General features: G+C 43.0%; 1 protein-coding gene across 1 annotated transcript in view; it reads left to right on the top strand.

Annotated features, from left to right (window-relative positions):
• Positions 1 to 2,078, top strand: part of LOC141077866 (transmembrane protein 209-like) — a 78,372-nt gene extending 76,294 nt beyond the window's left edge. Inside the window, exon 9 of the mRNA XM_073564591.1 lies at positions 1,652 to 2,078. Within this exon, the coding sequence (XP_073420692.1) occupies positions 1,652 to 1,709 (58 nt within the window). The 3' untranslated portion in view covers positions 1,710 to 2,078. The remainder of the gene's footprint in view (positions 1 to 1,651) is intronic.
• The last annotated feature ends 15,154 nt before the right edge of the window (positions 2,079 to 17,232 follow it).

Here is a 17,232-nt window from a genome sequence, read left to right as displayed (position 1 = left end):
ACTTATTTTTTTCACGCAATTAATTCACTGTGCGATTCACTGTGTGTGTGGTTTTTTGTTATGCACATTAAAAGCCATTTTCTACAAACAACTTGAATTACAGCTTCATATTCTGATAGCTATTACTATATTTTTGTCGACAGCTATATAAGGGCTTGTTTTTTGTGGGACGAGTGATTATTTTATTGATACAATTTTTGTGGGGGGGTTTTAACACTATTTTGTGTGTTGGTATGACCAAACTATTTTTGGTGTTTTTATTTATTGCTTTTTGCAGTGTTCATCTAAGAGCGCAGTCAGATGGCCGTATAACATGGACGAGTATCGAATCGCAATGCTTGGGCTGGCCGTCGGCTCTCCTGACCCGAGCGTGACAGCTGCATAGAAATGCATGCTGTCATGCTCAGGTCAGGAGAGCTGCAGGCTACCAAGCATTGCAGTGTGATAGTCGTCCATGTTAGATCCCTGTGACTGTGCCCGATAACAGGTTACATATGACCGTTTTGTTTGGTTACGGATGCGGCGATACGATACATGTGTACTTTCTTACTTTACTACTTGTTTTTACAAGAAAAAAGTGTTTGTACTTGCAAAACATTTTTCCATTTCTAACTTGCACTTTCCCTTTTTTGACATTTTTACCAACTTAATTTGACTTTTTTCTCGTGTGTGTGTGTGTGTTTATGTACATGGTGGGCCATTTATATGGATACACCTAAATAAAATGGGAATGGTTGGTGATATCCACTTCCTGTTTGTGGCACATTAGTATAAGGGAGGGGGGAAACTTTTCACCATTCATTGTGGATCTCTGGATGATCCAATGTTGTCCTAAATGACGATAAATATAATAAATATCTTTAATAGTAAGCACACTGTTAGCTGCAGCCGTCAGCTTCCTGTAGCGGGTAGGGCAATCACGCGTGTCCTCTACTAAAGTGAATGAATACTCACTGCTCCCTACACTTGTAGTCCCTCCCACCTCTCCACGCAGGCTTCAGTGCATGGAGGGTGGGAGGGATTGTGGGAGTGGGGAGCAGTGAATATTCTTATCTCTTTAACAGCTGGCACAGGGGTTAGCCGCAGCAGCCAGCTCCTGCCTCCTGTGACCAGTTCATCCGCCACTGCCATTCCTCCCTCCCCACCCACAGCAGGTACCCTGAACCATAAGACGTACCCCCCTATCTATCGGCTTTGAAATATAGCGGACGCCCGCTAATGATTTTGCCAGCTTGACTTGTGAGCTGGCATGATCGTGTCGTACATGTACGCAGATGTCAGGAAGGGGTTAATGTAAGGTAGCCAATAGCACTTTCTCGGTTTGTTTTGTTAGTAGAATGTATGTTCGGTTTATTTCATACTGAAATAATAACAGTGGCAATATAAGAATACAGGCTAAGGCCTGAGAAAGTCAACTGGAAAGACTCACTCCTGTATTTCTATGGCCCTCAGCATTGCAGTGTTTATGCCACTGTCCTGTGTGTGTGCGTTTTTATTGCTGTATTTTTTTGTCTTTAAATTGTATTGGTTGCCAAGACGGGGACAAAAATATCATTTTGGTCTGGAAAACTTTTACAAAATGTTTTTTATGCATGCATATATGGCTCTAATAATGTGTAGTCACCTATTTTAATTTTTTTTTCTTTTGTAGGAGAGTCAATCTTGGCTTATCTGGAGTGAACATATTGTGGATTTTTGGCGACCATTGATCAAATGTATTATGAAATCTCAGACCTCCAGAATATCAAGGTTTAGTTTTACATTTTATCTCTGGGGAACAGTGAAGAACCTCATCAAAATAGTGATTTCAATAAGGAATCCTAGCTTCAGTGTTATCACTGAGTGATGTATTATTAAATAAAATTGCAGTGAAGTTATTGCAGTGTTTCCATGTTTTGTTGGTGCATTTTAGGTGGAAGACATATTTATCAAGTTAAAGCAACATTAAATGTTAACAGTATTTAATTGGCCCTTTCAATGCTGTACAATGCTTTTTTTTTTTTTTTTTTAATCCTCTTTTAGGTAACTATAGATGTTTTATATGGAATGATCTATGTAATAAACTTTTCAAATTTTGACTTTGTTCTTGATTTTTTTTTTTTTTTTAAACCATGGATTCTCCCTTTATGTAAAAGATGAACAAAAATTGGAGGGGGTGACAAAACAGCCAATTCGAGTTCAATTTCTGAATTCTAATTGAAACATATATGCTGATTGCTAGTTATGGTCAACAAAGCTACTTTGTCTATGATCATTTTAATATATTAAACCCTTAATGACTGAGACAGTTTTGACCTTTTAAAGAACTGGCACAAAAACTTTTCTTGCCTAAATCTGCATAAATGTATATGTATTGTAAATGCTGTAGACTGCAATCTGTGTGTATATTACTGCATTTACACAGGTTTAGGCAATAATTTTTGTGGGTCTGCTTAGTGGGGTTTTTTTTTTTTTTGTTGGTCCACTAAGAGGACTAGAACCTGGGATCATCTGATTGCTTGTGCTATATGCAGCAACAGCACTGTATTGATGCATATAGTTGGAAATTATGGTCTCCTTTTGAAGCCTCACCACAGGCTGGGAGTCAAGGGAGCTCCTTATTGACAACCACTGAGGTCTACATCAGATCCTCGACTGTCATCGCAATTAGTGATGAGCGAGTATACTTGTTGCTCGGGTTTCCCCGAGCATGCTCGGGTGATCTCCGAGTATTTTGGCATGCTTGGAGATTTAGCTTCTGTCGCCGCAGCTGCATGATTTATGGCTGCTGGATAGCCTGAATTCACATGGGAATTCCCTAACAAACAAGCATTCCTCACATGTATTCAGTCTGTCCAGCAGCCATAAATCATGCAGCTGAGGCGACACAACTAAATGTCCGAGCATGCTAAAATACTCAGAGGCCACCCGAGCATGCTCAGGAAAACCCGAGCAACGAGTATACTCGCTCATCACTAATCGCAACCCATCGAAGACCCAGGATCACGCCACAGGCGTCTGTCAGTTTAGCAGGTTAACTTCGTGCTACCCACAGTTATGTGCAGTTCCTGGCTGTCACCCACAACCATTATCTGCAGAGTATGGGTTGAGCTCACTTAATGCCATACATATACACAGTGCCTTGCAAAAGTGTTCGGCCCCCTGGAAATTTTCAACCTTTTCCCACATATCATGCTTCAAACATAAAGATACCAAATGTAAATTTTTGGTGAAGAATCAACAAGTGGGACACAATTGTGAAGTTGAATGAAATTTATTGGTTATTTTAAATTTTTGTGGAGATTCAAAAACTGAAAAGTGGGGCGTGCAATATTATTCGGTCCCTTTAACTTAATACTTTGTTGCGCCACCTTTTGCTGCGACTACAGCGGCAAGTCGCTTGGGGTATGTCTCTATCAGGTTTGTACATCGAGAGACTGAAATTCTTGCCCATTCTTCCTTGGCAAACAGCTCGAGCTCAGTGAGGTTTGATGGAGATCATTTGTGAACATCATTTTTCAGCTCTTTCCACAGATTCTCGATTGGATTCAGGTCTGGACTTTGACTTGGCCATTCTAACACCTGGATACATTTATTTGTGAACCATTCCATTATAGATTTTGCTTTGTTTGCGATCATTGTCTTGTTGGAAGACAAGTCTCCGTCCCAGTCTCAGGTCTTTTGCAGACTCCAACAGGTTTTCTTCATTAATGGTCTTGTATTTGGCTCCATCCATCTTCCTATCAATTTTAACCATCTTCCCTGTCCCTGCTGAAGAAAAGCAGGTCCAAACCATGATGCTGCCACCACCATGTTTGACAGTCGGGATGGTGTGTTCAGGGTGATGAGCTGTTGTGGCCTTTACGTCAAACATATCGTCTGGCATTGTTGCCAAAAAGTTTGATTTTGGTTTCATCTGACCAGAGCATCTTCTTCCACAGGTTTGGTGTGTCTCCCAGGTGGCTTGTTGCAAACTTTAAACAAGACTTTTTATGGATATCTTTGAGAAATGTCTGTCTTCTTGCCACTCTTCCATAAAGGCCAGATTTGTGCAGTGTACGACTGATTGTTGTCCTATGGACAGACTGTCCCACCTCATCTATAGATCTCTGCAGTTCATCCAGAGTGATCATGGGCCTCTTGGCTGCATCTCTGATCAGTCTTCTCCTTGCTTGAGATGAAAGTCTAGAGGGACGGCCGGGTCTTGGTAGATTTGCAGTGGTATGATACTTCTTCCATTTCAATAGGATCACTTGCACAGTGATCCTTGGGATGTTTTGGAAATCATTTTGTATCCAAATCCGGCTTTAAACTTCTCCACAACAGTATCACGGACCTGCCTGTTGTGTTCCTTGGTATTCATGATGCTCTCTATGCTTCAAACAGAACCCTGAGACTATCACAGAGCAATTACATTTATACGGAGACTTGATTACACACAGATGGATTATATTTATCATCATTAGTCATTTAGGACAACATTGGATCATTTAGAGATCCACAATGAACTTCTGGAGTGAGTTTGCTGCACTGAAAGTAAAGGGGCCAGATAATATTGCACGCCCCACTTCAGTTTTTGAATTTCAAAAAAAATTAAAAATAACCAATAAATTTCGATCAACTTCACAATTGTGTCCCACTTGTTGATTCTTCACCAAAAATGTACATTTGGTATGTATGTTTGAAGCATGATATGTGGGATAAGGTTGAAAAGTTCCAGAGGGCCGAATACTTTCGCAAGGCACTATATGCTGGATGTCTGTAAGTTAAGGCCTGTTTCACACATACGTTTTTTTCATCAGTTGCAATCCGCGAAAATGGCTGGACACGGATCCGCAACTGTTTTGAAAGCAATGTGTGCTACCGGACCGTTGCTTTGACGGATCCGGGGAAGGCAGAAATTTAAAGGAACCTGTGCCTGGGGAGGAGAGAGAGAGAGAATTTTTTTTCAGCTGCCAGACCTGGCATTTAGGGTTAAATTTCCAGCAGAGGCAATTCTTCCGGGCATGCGCAGTGTACATTTGCGGATCCGGCCAGCAAAAAAAGTTTGTGTCCGTCCTGTCATGTCTGCGGACGCCAAAATTTTGGCGGAGCCGTAAAAAAACGGATCCAACTGATGACCATCCGTCAAGTTCCGCCGATAATGCAAGTCAATGGGGAAAAAAACAGATCCGCCAACAAAAATGGCGGATCCGTTTTTTTGCAAAATGTCGGATTTTGACTGATGGTGACAGACGGATGTGTGAAAGAGGCCTAAGGCTTTTCTAAGGAAGCTTCAGTAATATTTAATTATAGCCTAGCTACCAGAGCCACTCCAGAGCAAGTGCAATATTTTCTACTGAAACTAGAAGATCAAGATAAAAGAAATGGAAATAAGCAGTTAATTTGAAGGTGTAAAGTATGACCCAGCAGTGCCCCTTTCCTCCCCTTTCCTTGTGTATTTTAATAAATTGCTGCATTTTCCATAAAATCTGTATCTTTTCCTGGAATTCTGCATTGTAGTGGAACATTTACACATTTTGGAAATGTATGAATGGACAACTTGATGTTATAGTGAACTGGTCAATGGGATGTATCGCTTCTAATACTGGCCAATCTGCACTGGCAATATTGTTGAAATTCAACCTTTTTTTTCTCCACAGAAATTTGGGGCTTAAACTAGACCTTTTTATCAAAATGTTCATTTCAGTTCTTCAATATAAAAAAGTGAAACTCATATAGAGTCATTACAAACAGAGTGATCTATTTCAAGTGTTTATTTCTGTTAATACTGATGATTATGGCTTACAGCCAATAAAAATCCAAAAGTCATTTTCTCAGTAAACTAGACGAACAAAAAACACCTGCAAAGGCTTCCTAAGCGTTTAAAAAGGTCCCTTAGTCTGTTTCAGTAGGCTCCAACAATCATGGGGAAGACTGCTGACTTGACAGATGTCCAAATGGCAGTCATTGACACAGTCCACAAGGAGGGTAAGCTACAAAAGGTCATTGCTAAAGAAGCTGGCTGTTCATAGTACTGTACCGAAGCATATTAGTGGAAAGTTGAGTGGAAGGAAAAAATGTGTGTAGAAAAATGTGCACAAGCATCCGGGATAACAACTGCTTTAAAGGACTGTTAAAGGTAACCTGTCAGCGAGATTGTGTCATAGTAACCTACAGACAGTGTCAGGTCGGCGCCGTTATGCTGATTAAAATAATACCATGGTTGAAGAAATCCATCTTGTGGTTGTTAATCCTTAGTTTCAGTTTTGTGTTAATGATGTGCTCCAGGGCGGCCTGTGGGGGGGTCTTCATGTGGTTCTCTGATTAGGTATTCATAATGCAGACTGCTGACAGGTTGCTGATCCCTCACTGGCCTGCCCCCTAGTTTGCATAATGAATACCTGTACATACTGAAGGAAAAAAAACCCTTCTGCAGGCAGGTGCCAGCCTTAGCAGCTGCATTACAGCATAATCGCATGTTTAGTGTCCTAGCAATCACTGTTATTGGTGTGTATATAGATCCAACAGCAGCTATTTCACATGCTCTGGTGGCGCCATCTTGGAGGAGGAATTTTTTTTTTTTTTTCTCCAGCAAGATGGCGCCGCATGCGCAATAAAAGCTATCGAGTCTCTATACACACCGATGGCTGCTACTACGCAGACGCGGTGGGCGCTATTTTCAAATTGAATTTTTTTTGTTTTTTTTTTACTTGCTCAATAACATCAAGAACAATGATTACTAGGACACTATACATACGATTATGCCTGCAGAAGGGTGTTTTTTATCCTTCAGGTATTCATTATGCAAACTAGGGGGCAGGTCACTGAGGAATCAGAGCACCACATAATGATACGCCCTTGCCCTGGGGCAGGTCTTTAAGCACTGAAAATTAAGATGAACTATACCGTCTGTGACCTGGCACAATTTGATCATGGACGGTATAGTACGTCACAGCGTCGCGGACAGCTCCCGGCACTTTAACCCCCGAAATTCTGCGATCGAACACGATTGCAGCATTACGGGAGCAGGCAGAGGGCTGACAGCCCTTCTGCCTTTGGATCGGAGACCCCGCGGTGTGACGGGTCCCGATCGCTGCCATGGTAACCCGATGTCGTCCGACATCCGGGTTACCAGAGCTGAGAAACTTCCTGTCATGTGCAGTGCATGTCAGGAAGTCTCTCAGATCAGTGTGCACAGAGTGAAGCGCTGACAGCTTCTATAGCATGCAGATGCTGCTTCACCTGCATGCTATAGAAGCGATCAGCCTGCAAAAAATATTGTCCCATAGTGGGACAAAGTGTAAAAATTAGAATGAAGTAAAAAAAAAAAAAATATTTTAAATAATTGTTAGAATATTGATTTTTTTAATTTAAAATATTTTATCACTAAATAAATATTTGAAAAAAATCTAAACAATAAAAGTACACATATTTGGTATCGCCGTGTCTATAATGACCCAACCTATAAACCTGTGCCACTAGTTAACCCCTTTAGTGAACACCATAAAGGCAAAAAGCAATGCTTTATCATACTGCCGAACAAAAAGTGTAATAACACCCGATCAAAAAGACGCTTCAGTTGGGTTCCTGTCCTGGAACGGGATCCCAGTCTGACAGCAGCGGTGCCCGTCATGGATGAAGAAGGACCCAGGGCCATCCTGGCGCGGGAAGAGCAGGTCAGCTTAACTGCAGCGCCGGCCGTCTGCCTGGAAGCGCAGTCCCCGGGGTTCCTCCTGCAGGCCCCGGGGTCGTGCGGGTGCAGTATGGCAACCTCAGCAGCGGGGTTTCTCCGTGCCTCCCTACCCTTGCGTGCGCCCGATCCATCTCCCTGAGTAACAGGGGAAGCCGGGGGCGGTTTCCGGTGTCTGACCCTGGGAGCACGCCACCTGACGTCACAGACGCGACGGCAACATGGCGCCTGGTGCGGCGCCAGCCACAGAAGAGGAAAAACGGCCGGCGGTCGCAGGGGGGGAGGGGTACTGACCACTCACCGAGCACTCACCGGAGGCACCTACAAAAGGAGAGCAAGGAGCAAGACGGCCAGTTGCTACAATGGAGTCTCAGCAGGAGCGTTCATCGTCTCCATTGTCTCTACCCCCGTCGCAGACTTCTGCACGCAAACATGGGAGCCGTTCAAGCGGCAAGAGCAGCCTCCCGAACCACAGATCGATTTTGCTCCAAAATAGCCTCCGAGTCCGGTATCTGACTTTGTGGGTGGTGAGTGATCTTCGAGAATGTTAGGCCTATATTGACAGGGTCCTTCTTGTGTGTTATTTTTTCCCTTAGGAAAAGGGCAAAAAAGCAGGGAGCAAAAGGAATAATAGAGTGTGCGATATGCCACAGCCCCCTAGTAAAAGGACCTTTGCGCCAGCTGTATCCAGCGTACTATGACGGAGGAGGTGCAGAGTCTGGCAACCAACCTCAGATCAGTCATAAGGTCCAAGGTAGAGGGCTCACTTAAAATATTATTAAAGAAAAAGAAGAAAAAACATAGAAGAGACTCCCCAAGTTCTTCATCAGACTCTTCCTAGTCCGAATATCAGGTTGAACACAGATCCTCCTCCTCTTCGGATAGTGATCCGGGGGGCAGGCCGTGTTTCCCGGTAGAGGATACAGACTCTCTCCTTAAGGCCATTAGAACTAAACTACCATGGCCCTACAGGAGGAGAAAGTAACTAAGTCCCTAGAAGACGTAATGTTTGGGGGATTACAGGAAAGGAAAAAGCGCACCTTTCCGGTCAGCGACAAAATCCAGGCACTAGATTTTAGGAGAAATGTATCTTCTACATGGAGCAGCCGCCTTTTTGGCCGACACCTCTGCCGATTCCATGAGGTTGACGGGCGAGGGCAGTGGGGATATCAAACGCTGCAAGGCGTGCTTTATGGCTTAAAGGCTGTCCGGGAGACCTACAATCAAAAGCTAAGTTATGCTCTCTTCCATGTGATGGACAATTTCTTTTCGGAAAAAATATAGACTACATCCTTGAAAAAGCAGGGGATAGGAAGAAGGGCTTCCCCAGATTTATGGGAGATCAAAGAAGCCCGCCCTTTTGGAGGGGAAAATTCAATAGAGGCCGTCCTCCGGGGGATCACAAAAGATGGGAGGACAAAAGAAAGAGTCCGGATTCACGTTTGGGGGAGCCGCTTCTTCCACAAAAAAGTCCCCACAATGACGCCGATATCCCTGTAGGGGGAGACTGATGCTCTTTCATCAGGCCTGGGAAGATATATCTTCCAACACTTGGATTTTGAACATCATAAAAAGAGGCCTAAAATTTCCTTTTTTTTCAACGGCCGAGAGCATCGTTTGTGGTGACCCCCGTCAGGAAAGGGTTAGAAGAGCAGTCAGCCCTAGAAGCAGAGATCCTAAGTCTGCTGTACAAACATGTTCTGATCGAGGTTCCAAGCGAACAGGAAAGAAGGGGTTTCTACTCACCCCTCTTACTAATAAAAAAAACGAATCATTCATTCAGAACGATTATAAACCTCAGAGGCCTCAACCAATGGATAGAAAACCAGACCTTCAAAATGGAGTCAGTCAGTTCGGCTATAAAGCTGTTACACCACAATTGCATTATGGCTGTAGTCTACTTAAAAGATGCCTACTACCACATCCCGATCCACCCAGAGTACCAGAAATACTTAAGGGTAGCTCTCTACATTCAGGGCAACCTCAGACATTTTCAGTTCAAAGCCCTTCCATTCGGCATATCCATAGCCCCAAGGGTATTTACGAAGGTAGTAGCAGAGATGACAGCCTTCCTCCGAATCCACAACACAATTATAATACCCTACTTAGACGATTTTCTAATTGTGGGCAACTCGGAACGTCACTGCACAGAACAAGTGGAAAGGGTAACATACCCTACAGAGACTGGGCTTGATATTAAATGTCAAGAAGTCAAGGCTACAACAAATAAAAAGACAAACATTTTTAGGATTCATCCTGGACTCGGAACAGCAAATTTGTCTTTTACCAGAGGCCAAGGTGGAAAAGGTGAGGAATATGATCTTGGCAGCAATAGACCAACCTCACACGACTGAGAGGGGCGGTGTCCTTGCTAGACACTCTGACAGCCTGTATCCCAGCGGTCAGATGGGCACAATTTCATACTCGTCAACTGCAAGCAGAGATCCTTTCAGCACAGAAATTGCTAAAAGGGCATTTAGAAGGAAGGCTGGAACTTTCCTTAAAAGTCAAAAATTCTTTCAAATGGTGGCTAGACAAAACAAACCTAGCAGCAGGAACATTGTGGCACAGTCCAGTATCCGATGTGGTTCTAACGGACGCAAGCTCCTCGGGGTGGGGAGCACACCTGAGAGGACAGGCGGCCCAGGGGACCTGGGGACACCAAGAACAAAACGCATCCTCCAACCTAAGAGAACTAAAGGCAGTAAATAAAGCCCTAAGGACATTCATCCCCAGTCTAGAAGGCCGCAATGTCTACATCATGTCGGACAACAAAGTGACAGTGGCTTATATCAACCACCAGGGAGGGACAAGGTCACACTCCCTAATGAGCGAAACCAACAAAATCTTTCGCAGAGAAGAACGACACCTATACTCTCTAACACATCAGAGGGGCAGAGAACATACAGGCTGATTTTCTAAGCCGCAACACGTTAAGACGGAGAATGGGCCCTAAATCATTTAGTGTTCCAAAAAATAGTACAACTCTGGGGAGAGCCAGTAATAGACCTCTTTGCCAACAAAAGCAACAGGCAGGTAAAGAGATTCTGTTCATTGAACCCAAAAGAAGACCCATGGGCAGTGGACGCATTACAAATTCCGTGGAAATTCAAACTGAGTTACTCCTTTCCCCGGTAGCTCTAATCCCGGCGGTAGTAAAAAAAAATAAAAGGACCAGGCCAGAGTGATCTTGATAGCCCCGTTCTGGCCAAAAAGGCCCTGTTTTTCACTACTTCAGATGATGTCCCTCTCAGACCCATGGGTGCTGCCAGAAATTCCAGACCTGCTAGCTCAGGGTCCGGTATTCCACAAGCAAGTCAAGGGGTTCCATCTGACGGCGTGGAATTTGAGAGGTCACTTTTAAAAGATAGAGGGTTCTCCCCTGGGTTGGCGGCTACACTGATGAAAAGTAGAAAGCCAGTAACAACCAATATATACGGTAGGACGTGGAATAAGTTTCTGCAGTTCCTAGGAAGACCGTTAGATCAAGAACCCCCGATAAAAGCTATCTTAGAGTTCTTGCAGGCATGACTACAACTAGGCCTAGCGGTAAATACACTCAAAGTGCAAATTTCAGCACTAGGCGCTCTATGTAACTGTAATATAGCAGTGAACAGATGGGTAGCTAGATTCATTAAATCCTGCCAGAGGTCCAAACCAATCCCCTTGCCAAAAATAGCTCCCTGGGATCTAAACCTGGTGTTAGAAGCTCTCAAAAAGGAGCTATTTGAACCTGTGCAACAACTACCAGTGAAATATCTTACCCTACAAACCATTACTTTAGTGGCCCTTACTTCGGCACGTAGAGTGAGTGACTTGCAGGCCCTCTCAGTTAACCCACCCTATACCCAGGTGTACCAAGACAGGGTTGTCCTAAAAACAGACCCTGCTTATTTACCGAAAGTTGTATCAGATTTCCATCGTAGCCAGGAAATTGTCCTCCCCTCCTTCTGTGACAATCCAAAAAACCATTCCATAATCTGGACGTCAAAAGAGCCCTCTTAGAATATATATCAGTAACTAGCCAGTGGAGGAGGTCCCTATTTGTAGCCTTCCAGGGTGCCAGGAAGGGTTACGGAGTATCGAAAGGGACTATTGCCAGATGGATTAAGGAGGCCATAAGTGTAGCCTACTCAGCTAGTGGTGTCCCGATTCCTGACGGCATCAAGGCTCATTCCACCAGAGCCTTGGCGACCTCCTGGGCTGAAAAAGCAGAAGTATCAAATGAGCAAATTTGTAAGGCCGCTACCTGGGCCTCACCCTCAACCTTCTTTAAACATTATAGATTAAATCTATCCTCCTCTGCTGACTTAACTTTTGTTAGAAGGGTGCTGCAAGCGGTGGTCCCTCCCTAAGGTGTTTCGAAGTCTCCAAAAATCTCATGTGGTGCTGTCATGGGTGAAGGGAAAACCACCATGGTTACTTACCGGTAGCCGGTTTTTCCGGAACCCATGACAGCACCCGTATATTCCCCCCCTTTTCACCATATGGGTGTGCACAATAGTAGGGTGCATTTGTGTGATGTGATGTGGTGATGGATAAACATGTAACTAACCGAGAAGTCCTCTCAATGCTCTGTAATCCAACTGAAGCGGGGGAGAGGTGCCGCCCCTTATGTTTCAGTAGGTTCCTGTCCTGGTGGGGCGGATCCCTCTCTCATGTAGTGCTGTCATGGGTTCCGGAAAAACCGGCTACCAGTAAGTAACAATGGTGGTATCGCTGTCATGGTACTGACCTAAAGAATAAAACTTCCTTTATCAATTTTACCACACACGGAACGGTATAAACGTCCCCCCAAAAGAAATTAATGAATTGCTGGTTTTTGCTCATTCGGTCTCCCAAAAATCGGAATGAAAAGTGATAGTCATGTGCCTGAAAATTATACCAATAAAAACGTCAACTCATCTCACAAAAAAAAGACCTCACATGACTCTGTGGGCCAAAATATGGAAAAATTATAGCTCTCAAAATGTGGTGATGCAAAAACTATTTTTTGCAATAAAAGGTGTATTTTAGCATGAGAGCTGCCAAACATAAAAACACGCTATAACGCCTCTTTCTCACGTCCTGAGATTTCCGGTACTGGAGATGTCAGTGTCCATGTGTGTAATACTTGCGGCACACGTCTGGCATGTGTGTACCGCATCAGTACCACACGGATGGGCATCAGGGAAGAAGCATTGCAGCAAGCACTATTCCCCGGTGCTAGGTGTTCAATACGGCTTTCATCATTCTCCCCTGCTCGCGCCAATCGCCGGCAGAGCAGGGGAGAATGAGTTACATTTAACCGCTTAATGACCGCCAATACGCCTTTTAACAGCGGCAGTTAAGGGTACTTAAACCACAGCGCCGCTTTTTAACAGCGTTGAGGTTTAAGGATATAGCACCCCCCCTAGCATTGGAATTTCTCTGGGGTCTCTGCTACCCCCAGAGAACATGATTCGGGTCTGCTTTTACCGACCCTGGTGTTGCGATCGACGTTGTTAACGGTATAACGGTGACCGCAAAAAAAAGTCAGATCTTCCATATAATTTCTCTCTGATGTGATCGCACATCAGAGGAGAAATAGGGTCCCCTGGTTCCCTGATCACCCTCCCCTCGGAACCTCCGTTGTCCCTGCAGGCCCCCTGAAGTCCACCGGGCCGCCGGATTCTTCTTCCGAAAAAAATGGCGGGTGCATGTACAGTACGCCCGCCGAGATCTGTCAGCCGGCACCCGGCAACATTAGATTTTTTCCTATTGGTTCTTTTTTGGTCAAAATTAAAAAAAAAAAAAAAATTGTAAATCAAACCCCCCTTTATCACCTCCTTAGGGGAAAAATAATAAATTTAAAAAAATGTGTATGTTTATTTCCATTTTCGCATTAGGGTTAGGGATGGGCTAAAGTTAGGGTTGGGACTAACGTTAGGGTTAGGGTTTGGGTTACGAATGGGATTAGGGTTAGGGGTGGAGATAGAATTGGGGGGTTTCCACTGTTTAGGCATATCAGGGGCTCTCCAAATGCGACATGGCATCCGATCTCAATTCCAGCCAATTCCGCATTGAAAAAGTAAAACGGCACTCCTTCCGCTCTGAGCTCTGCCATGCGCCCAGTGATTTACCCACGCATATGGGGTATTGGCGTACTCAGGACAAATTGGTTAACTTTTGGGGTCTAATTTCTCCTCTTACCCTTGTGAAAATAAAAAATTGGGGAAGAATAGATAATTTTTGTAGAAATTTTTTTTTATTTTTACGAATCTACGTTATAAACTTCTATGAAGCACTTGGGGGCTCAAAGTGCTCACCACACATCTAGATAAGTTCCGTGGGAGGTCTGGTTTTCCAAAATGGTGTCACGTGTGGGGGGTTTCCCCTGTTTAGGTACATCAAGGGCTCTCCAAACGCGACATGGCGTCCAATCTTAATTCCAGCCAATTTTGCATTGAAAAAGTAAAACGGCGCTCCTTCTGTTCCGAGCTCTGCCATGTGCCCGAACAGTGGTTTACCCCCACATATGGGGTATCGGCATACTCAGGACAAATTGCACAACAACCTTTGATGTTCAATTTCTCCTGTTACCCTTGGTAAAATAAAAAAAAATTGGATCTGAAGTAAATTTTTTGTGAAAAGAAGTTAAATGTTCATTTTTCATTTTTTTTTAAACATTCCAAAAATTCCTGCGTAGCACCTGAACAGTTCATAACATTCTTGAATGTGGTTTTGAGCACCTTGAGTTTTTAGAATGTTGTCACTTTTGGGTATTTTCTATGATATAGACCCCTCAAAGTGACTTCAAATGTGATGTGGTCCCTAAAAACAATAAAAAAAAAATGGTGGTGTAAAAATGAGAAATCGCTGTTTAATTTTTAACCCTTATAACTTCCTAACAAAAAAAATTGATACCAAAATTGTGCTGATGTAAAGTAAACATGTGAGAAATGTCACTTATCAAGTATTTTATGTGACATATCTCTGTAATTTAAGGGCATGAAAATTCAAATTTGGAAAATTGTGAAATTTTTGCCTAATTTCCATTTTTTTCACAAATAAACGCAAGTCATAGCAAATAAATTTTACCAATAACATGAAGTTCAATATGTCACAAGAAAACTGTCAGCATCACTGGGATCCATGGAAGCGTTCTGGAGTTGTTACCTCATAAAGGGACAGTGGTGAGAATTGTAAAAATTGGCCTGGTCATTAACATGCAAACCACCCTTGGGGGTAAACAGGTTAAATAACAACCACAATGTTAGGCGCCGACCTAACATTGTATGTAGGTTACTGTGCACAATCCTGCTGACAGGTTCTCTTTAAGAAAAGACCATTCAAAAATTTGGGGGATATTTACAAGCCGTGGACTGCTTCTGGAGCCACAACTCACAGGCGTATCCAGAACATAAGCTACAAGTGTCGCATTCCTTGTGTCAAGCCACTCATGACCAATAGACAACACCAAAATCGTCTTATCTGGGCCAAGGAGAAAAAGAACTGGACTGTTGCTAAGTGGTCCAAGATCTTGTATTCAGATGAAAGTAAATTTTGCATTTCATTTGGAAATCAAGGTCCCAGAGTCTGGAGGAAGAGTGGAGAGGCACACAATCCAAGCTGCTTGAGGCCTAGTGTGAAGTTCCTGCAATCAGTGATGGTTTATCTGATGTAGGCCCACTGTGTTTTTTCAAGACCAAAGTCAGCACAGCCGTCTACTAGGAAATTTTAGAGCACTTCATGCTTCCCTCTGTTGACAAGCTTTCTGTAGATGGAAATTTTATTCTCCAGCAGGACTTGGCACTTGTCCACACTGCCAAAAGTACCAATACCTGGTTTAGAAACAACAGTATCACTGTGCTTGATTGTCCAGCAAACTCTCCTGACCTTAACCCCATAGAGAATCTATGGGTATTTTCTCTCATCTTCCTCTTGACACCAGACCCAACAATGGAGATGAGCTGAAGGCTGCAATCAAAGCATCCTGGGCTTCCATAACACCTCAGCAGTGCCACAGATTGATCGCCTCCATGCCACGATGCATTGATGCAATAATTGACGCAAAAGGCGCCCCAACCAAGTATTGAGTGCATTTACTGAACATACATTTCAGTAGGCCAACATTTCGGATTTTAAAATCATTTTTCAAGCTGGTGTCATAAAGTATTCTAATTTACTGAGATAATGACTTTTGGGTTTTCACTGGCTGTAAGCCATAATCATCAACATTAACAGAAATAAACACTTGAAATAGATCACTCTGTAATGACTCTATAATGAGATTCCCTTTTCGTATTGAAGAACTTAACTAAATTAACTTTTTGACGATATTCTAATTTTGTGAGAAGCACCTGTGTGTATATATTTACTTTTTCTCTTTTGATGCTGGCCAATCAAAACACAGCCATGCCCACATAGTTCTGTTGTATAAGCCCAGCTAGTTGAAAGGAAAATTTAATTTTAATTTGGGAACAAAGGGGTAGAGAATTAAAAAAAAAACTAAAAAAAAAAAACACTGTTCCAGAATCGGTGAAGTAGCACCAAGTTGAAAAAAAAAAATCCAGTGAAAGGTCTTTTAAAATAAAAACAAAACTCTGTCCTTTGACAATGTCTGAACATGTTTTACTGAGGAAGTGAAATTAATTTGTTAAATACTTAAAATGACTACATCCACCATTTCAAGTTACCTAAGGAAGCATGTTTTGTTTCTAACCAGAAGTTGAAAAATAAATGAAACGATAACCTTTGTCAAATCATGGTTGTGAACTGAATTATTTTTACAAGTCTAAACCATACTCCTTTTCTATAAATTAGTAACTGCAGAGAAAACAGCCCTAAACATTCCCTATTCTTTGGGGGGGAAAGGCAGAGGAGAAATTTTAACAGTTTAGGAGGGTTTGTTTTTTTTTTAAATGGATGCCCATTTATCTTAGCAAATATATACATCTATAATTTAGGCATCGCTTATTCATTTTCCACCAAGCGCTGCCTTCTGGTGCTTTAGGCTGGAGTCACACTTAACGTATAAAAATACAGACCGTTTTCTACGGACGAGAATGGCAAAAATGTTCCCTGAACAGTGATTCGTATGTCATCCGTGTGCAATGCGAGGATGCGATTTTCTCACATGTAAGCATCCGTGTGACATCGGTATGGCGAGGTTTCTCGCCGGCTTGCAAAATGGACATATTATGGATCCATGGCCTCAAATATTCATGAAAAATATATACAGTCTATATATATATATATATATATATATATACATATACACTCACTGGCCACTTTATTAGGTACACCATGCTAGTAAGGGGTTGGACCCCCTTTTGCCTTCAGAACTGCCTCAATTCTTCGTGGCAGAGATTCAACAAGGTGCTGGAAGCATTCCTCAGAGATTTTGGACCATATTGACATGATGGCATCACACAGTTGGCGCAGATTTGTCGGCTGCACATCCCTGATGCGAATCTCCCGTTCCACCACATCCCAAAGATGCTCTATTGGATTGAGATCTGGTGACTGAGGAGGCCATTTGAGTACAGTAAACTCATTGTCATGTTCAAGAAACCAATCTGAGATGATTCGAGCTTTATGACATGGCGCATTATCCTGCT

The sequence above is a fragment of the Dendrobates tinctorius genome, unplaced genomic scaffold, assembly GCF_039654945.1.
Source record: "Dendrobates tinctorius isolate UK_male_01 unplaced genomic scaffold, ASM3965494v1 ptg000463l, whole genome shotgun sequence".
NCBI classification, from domain to species: Eukaryota; Metazoa; Chordata; class Amphibia; order Anura; family Dendrobatidae; genus Dendrobates; species Dendrobates tinctorius.
The sequence above is the reverse complement of the archived record's forward strand: the minus strand, read 5'-3'. Positions and strand labels throughout refer to the sequence as shown.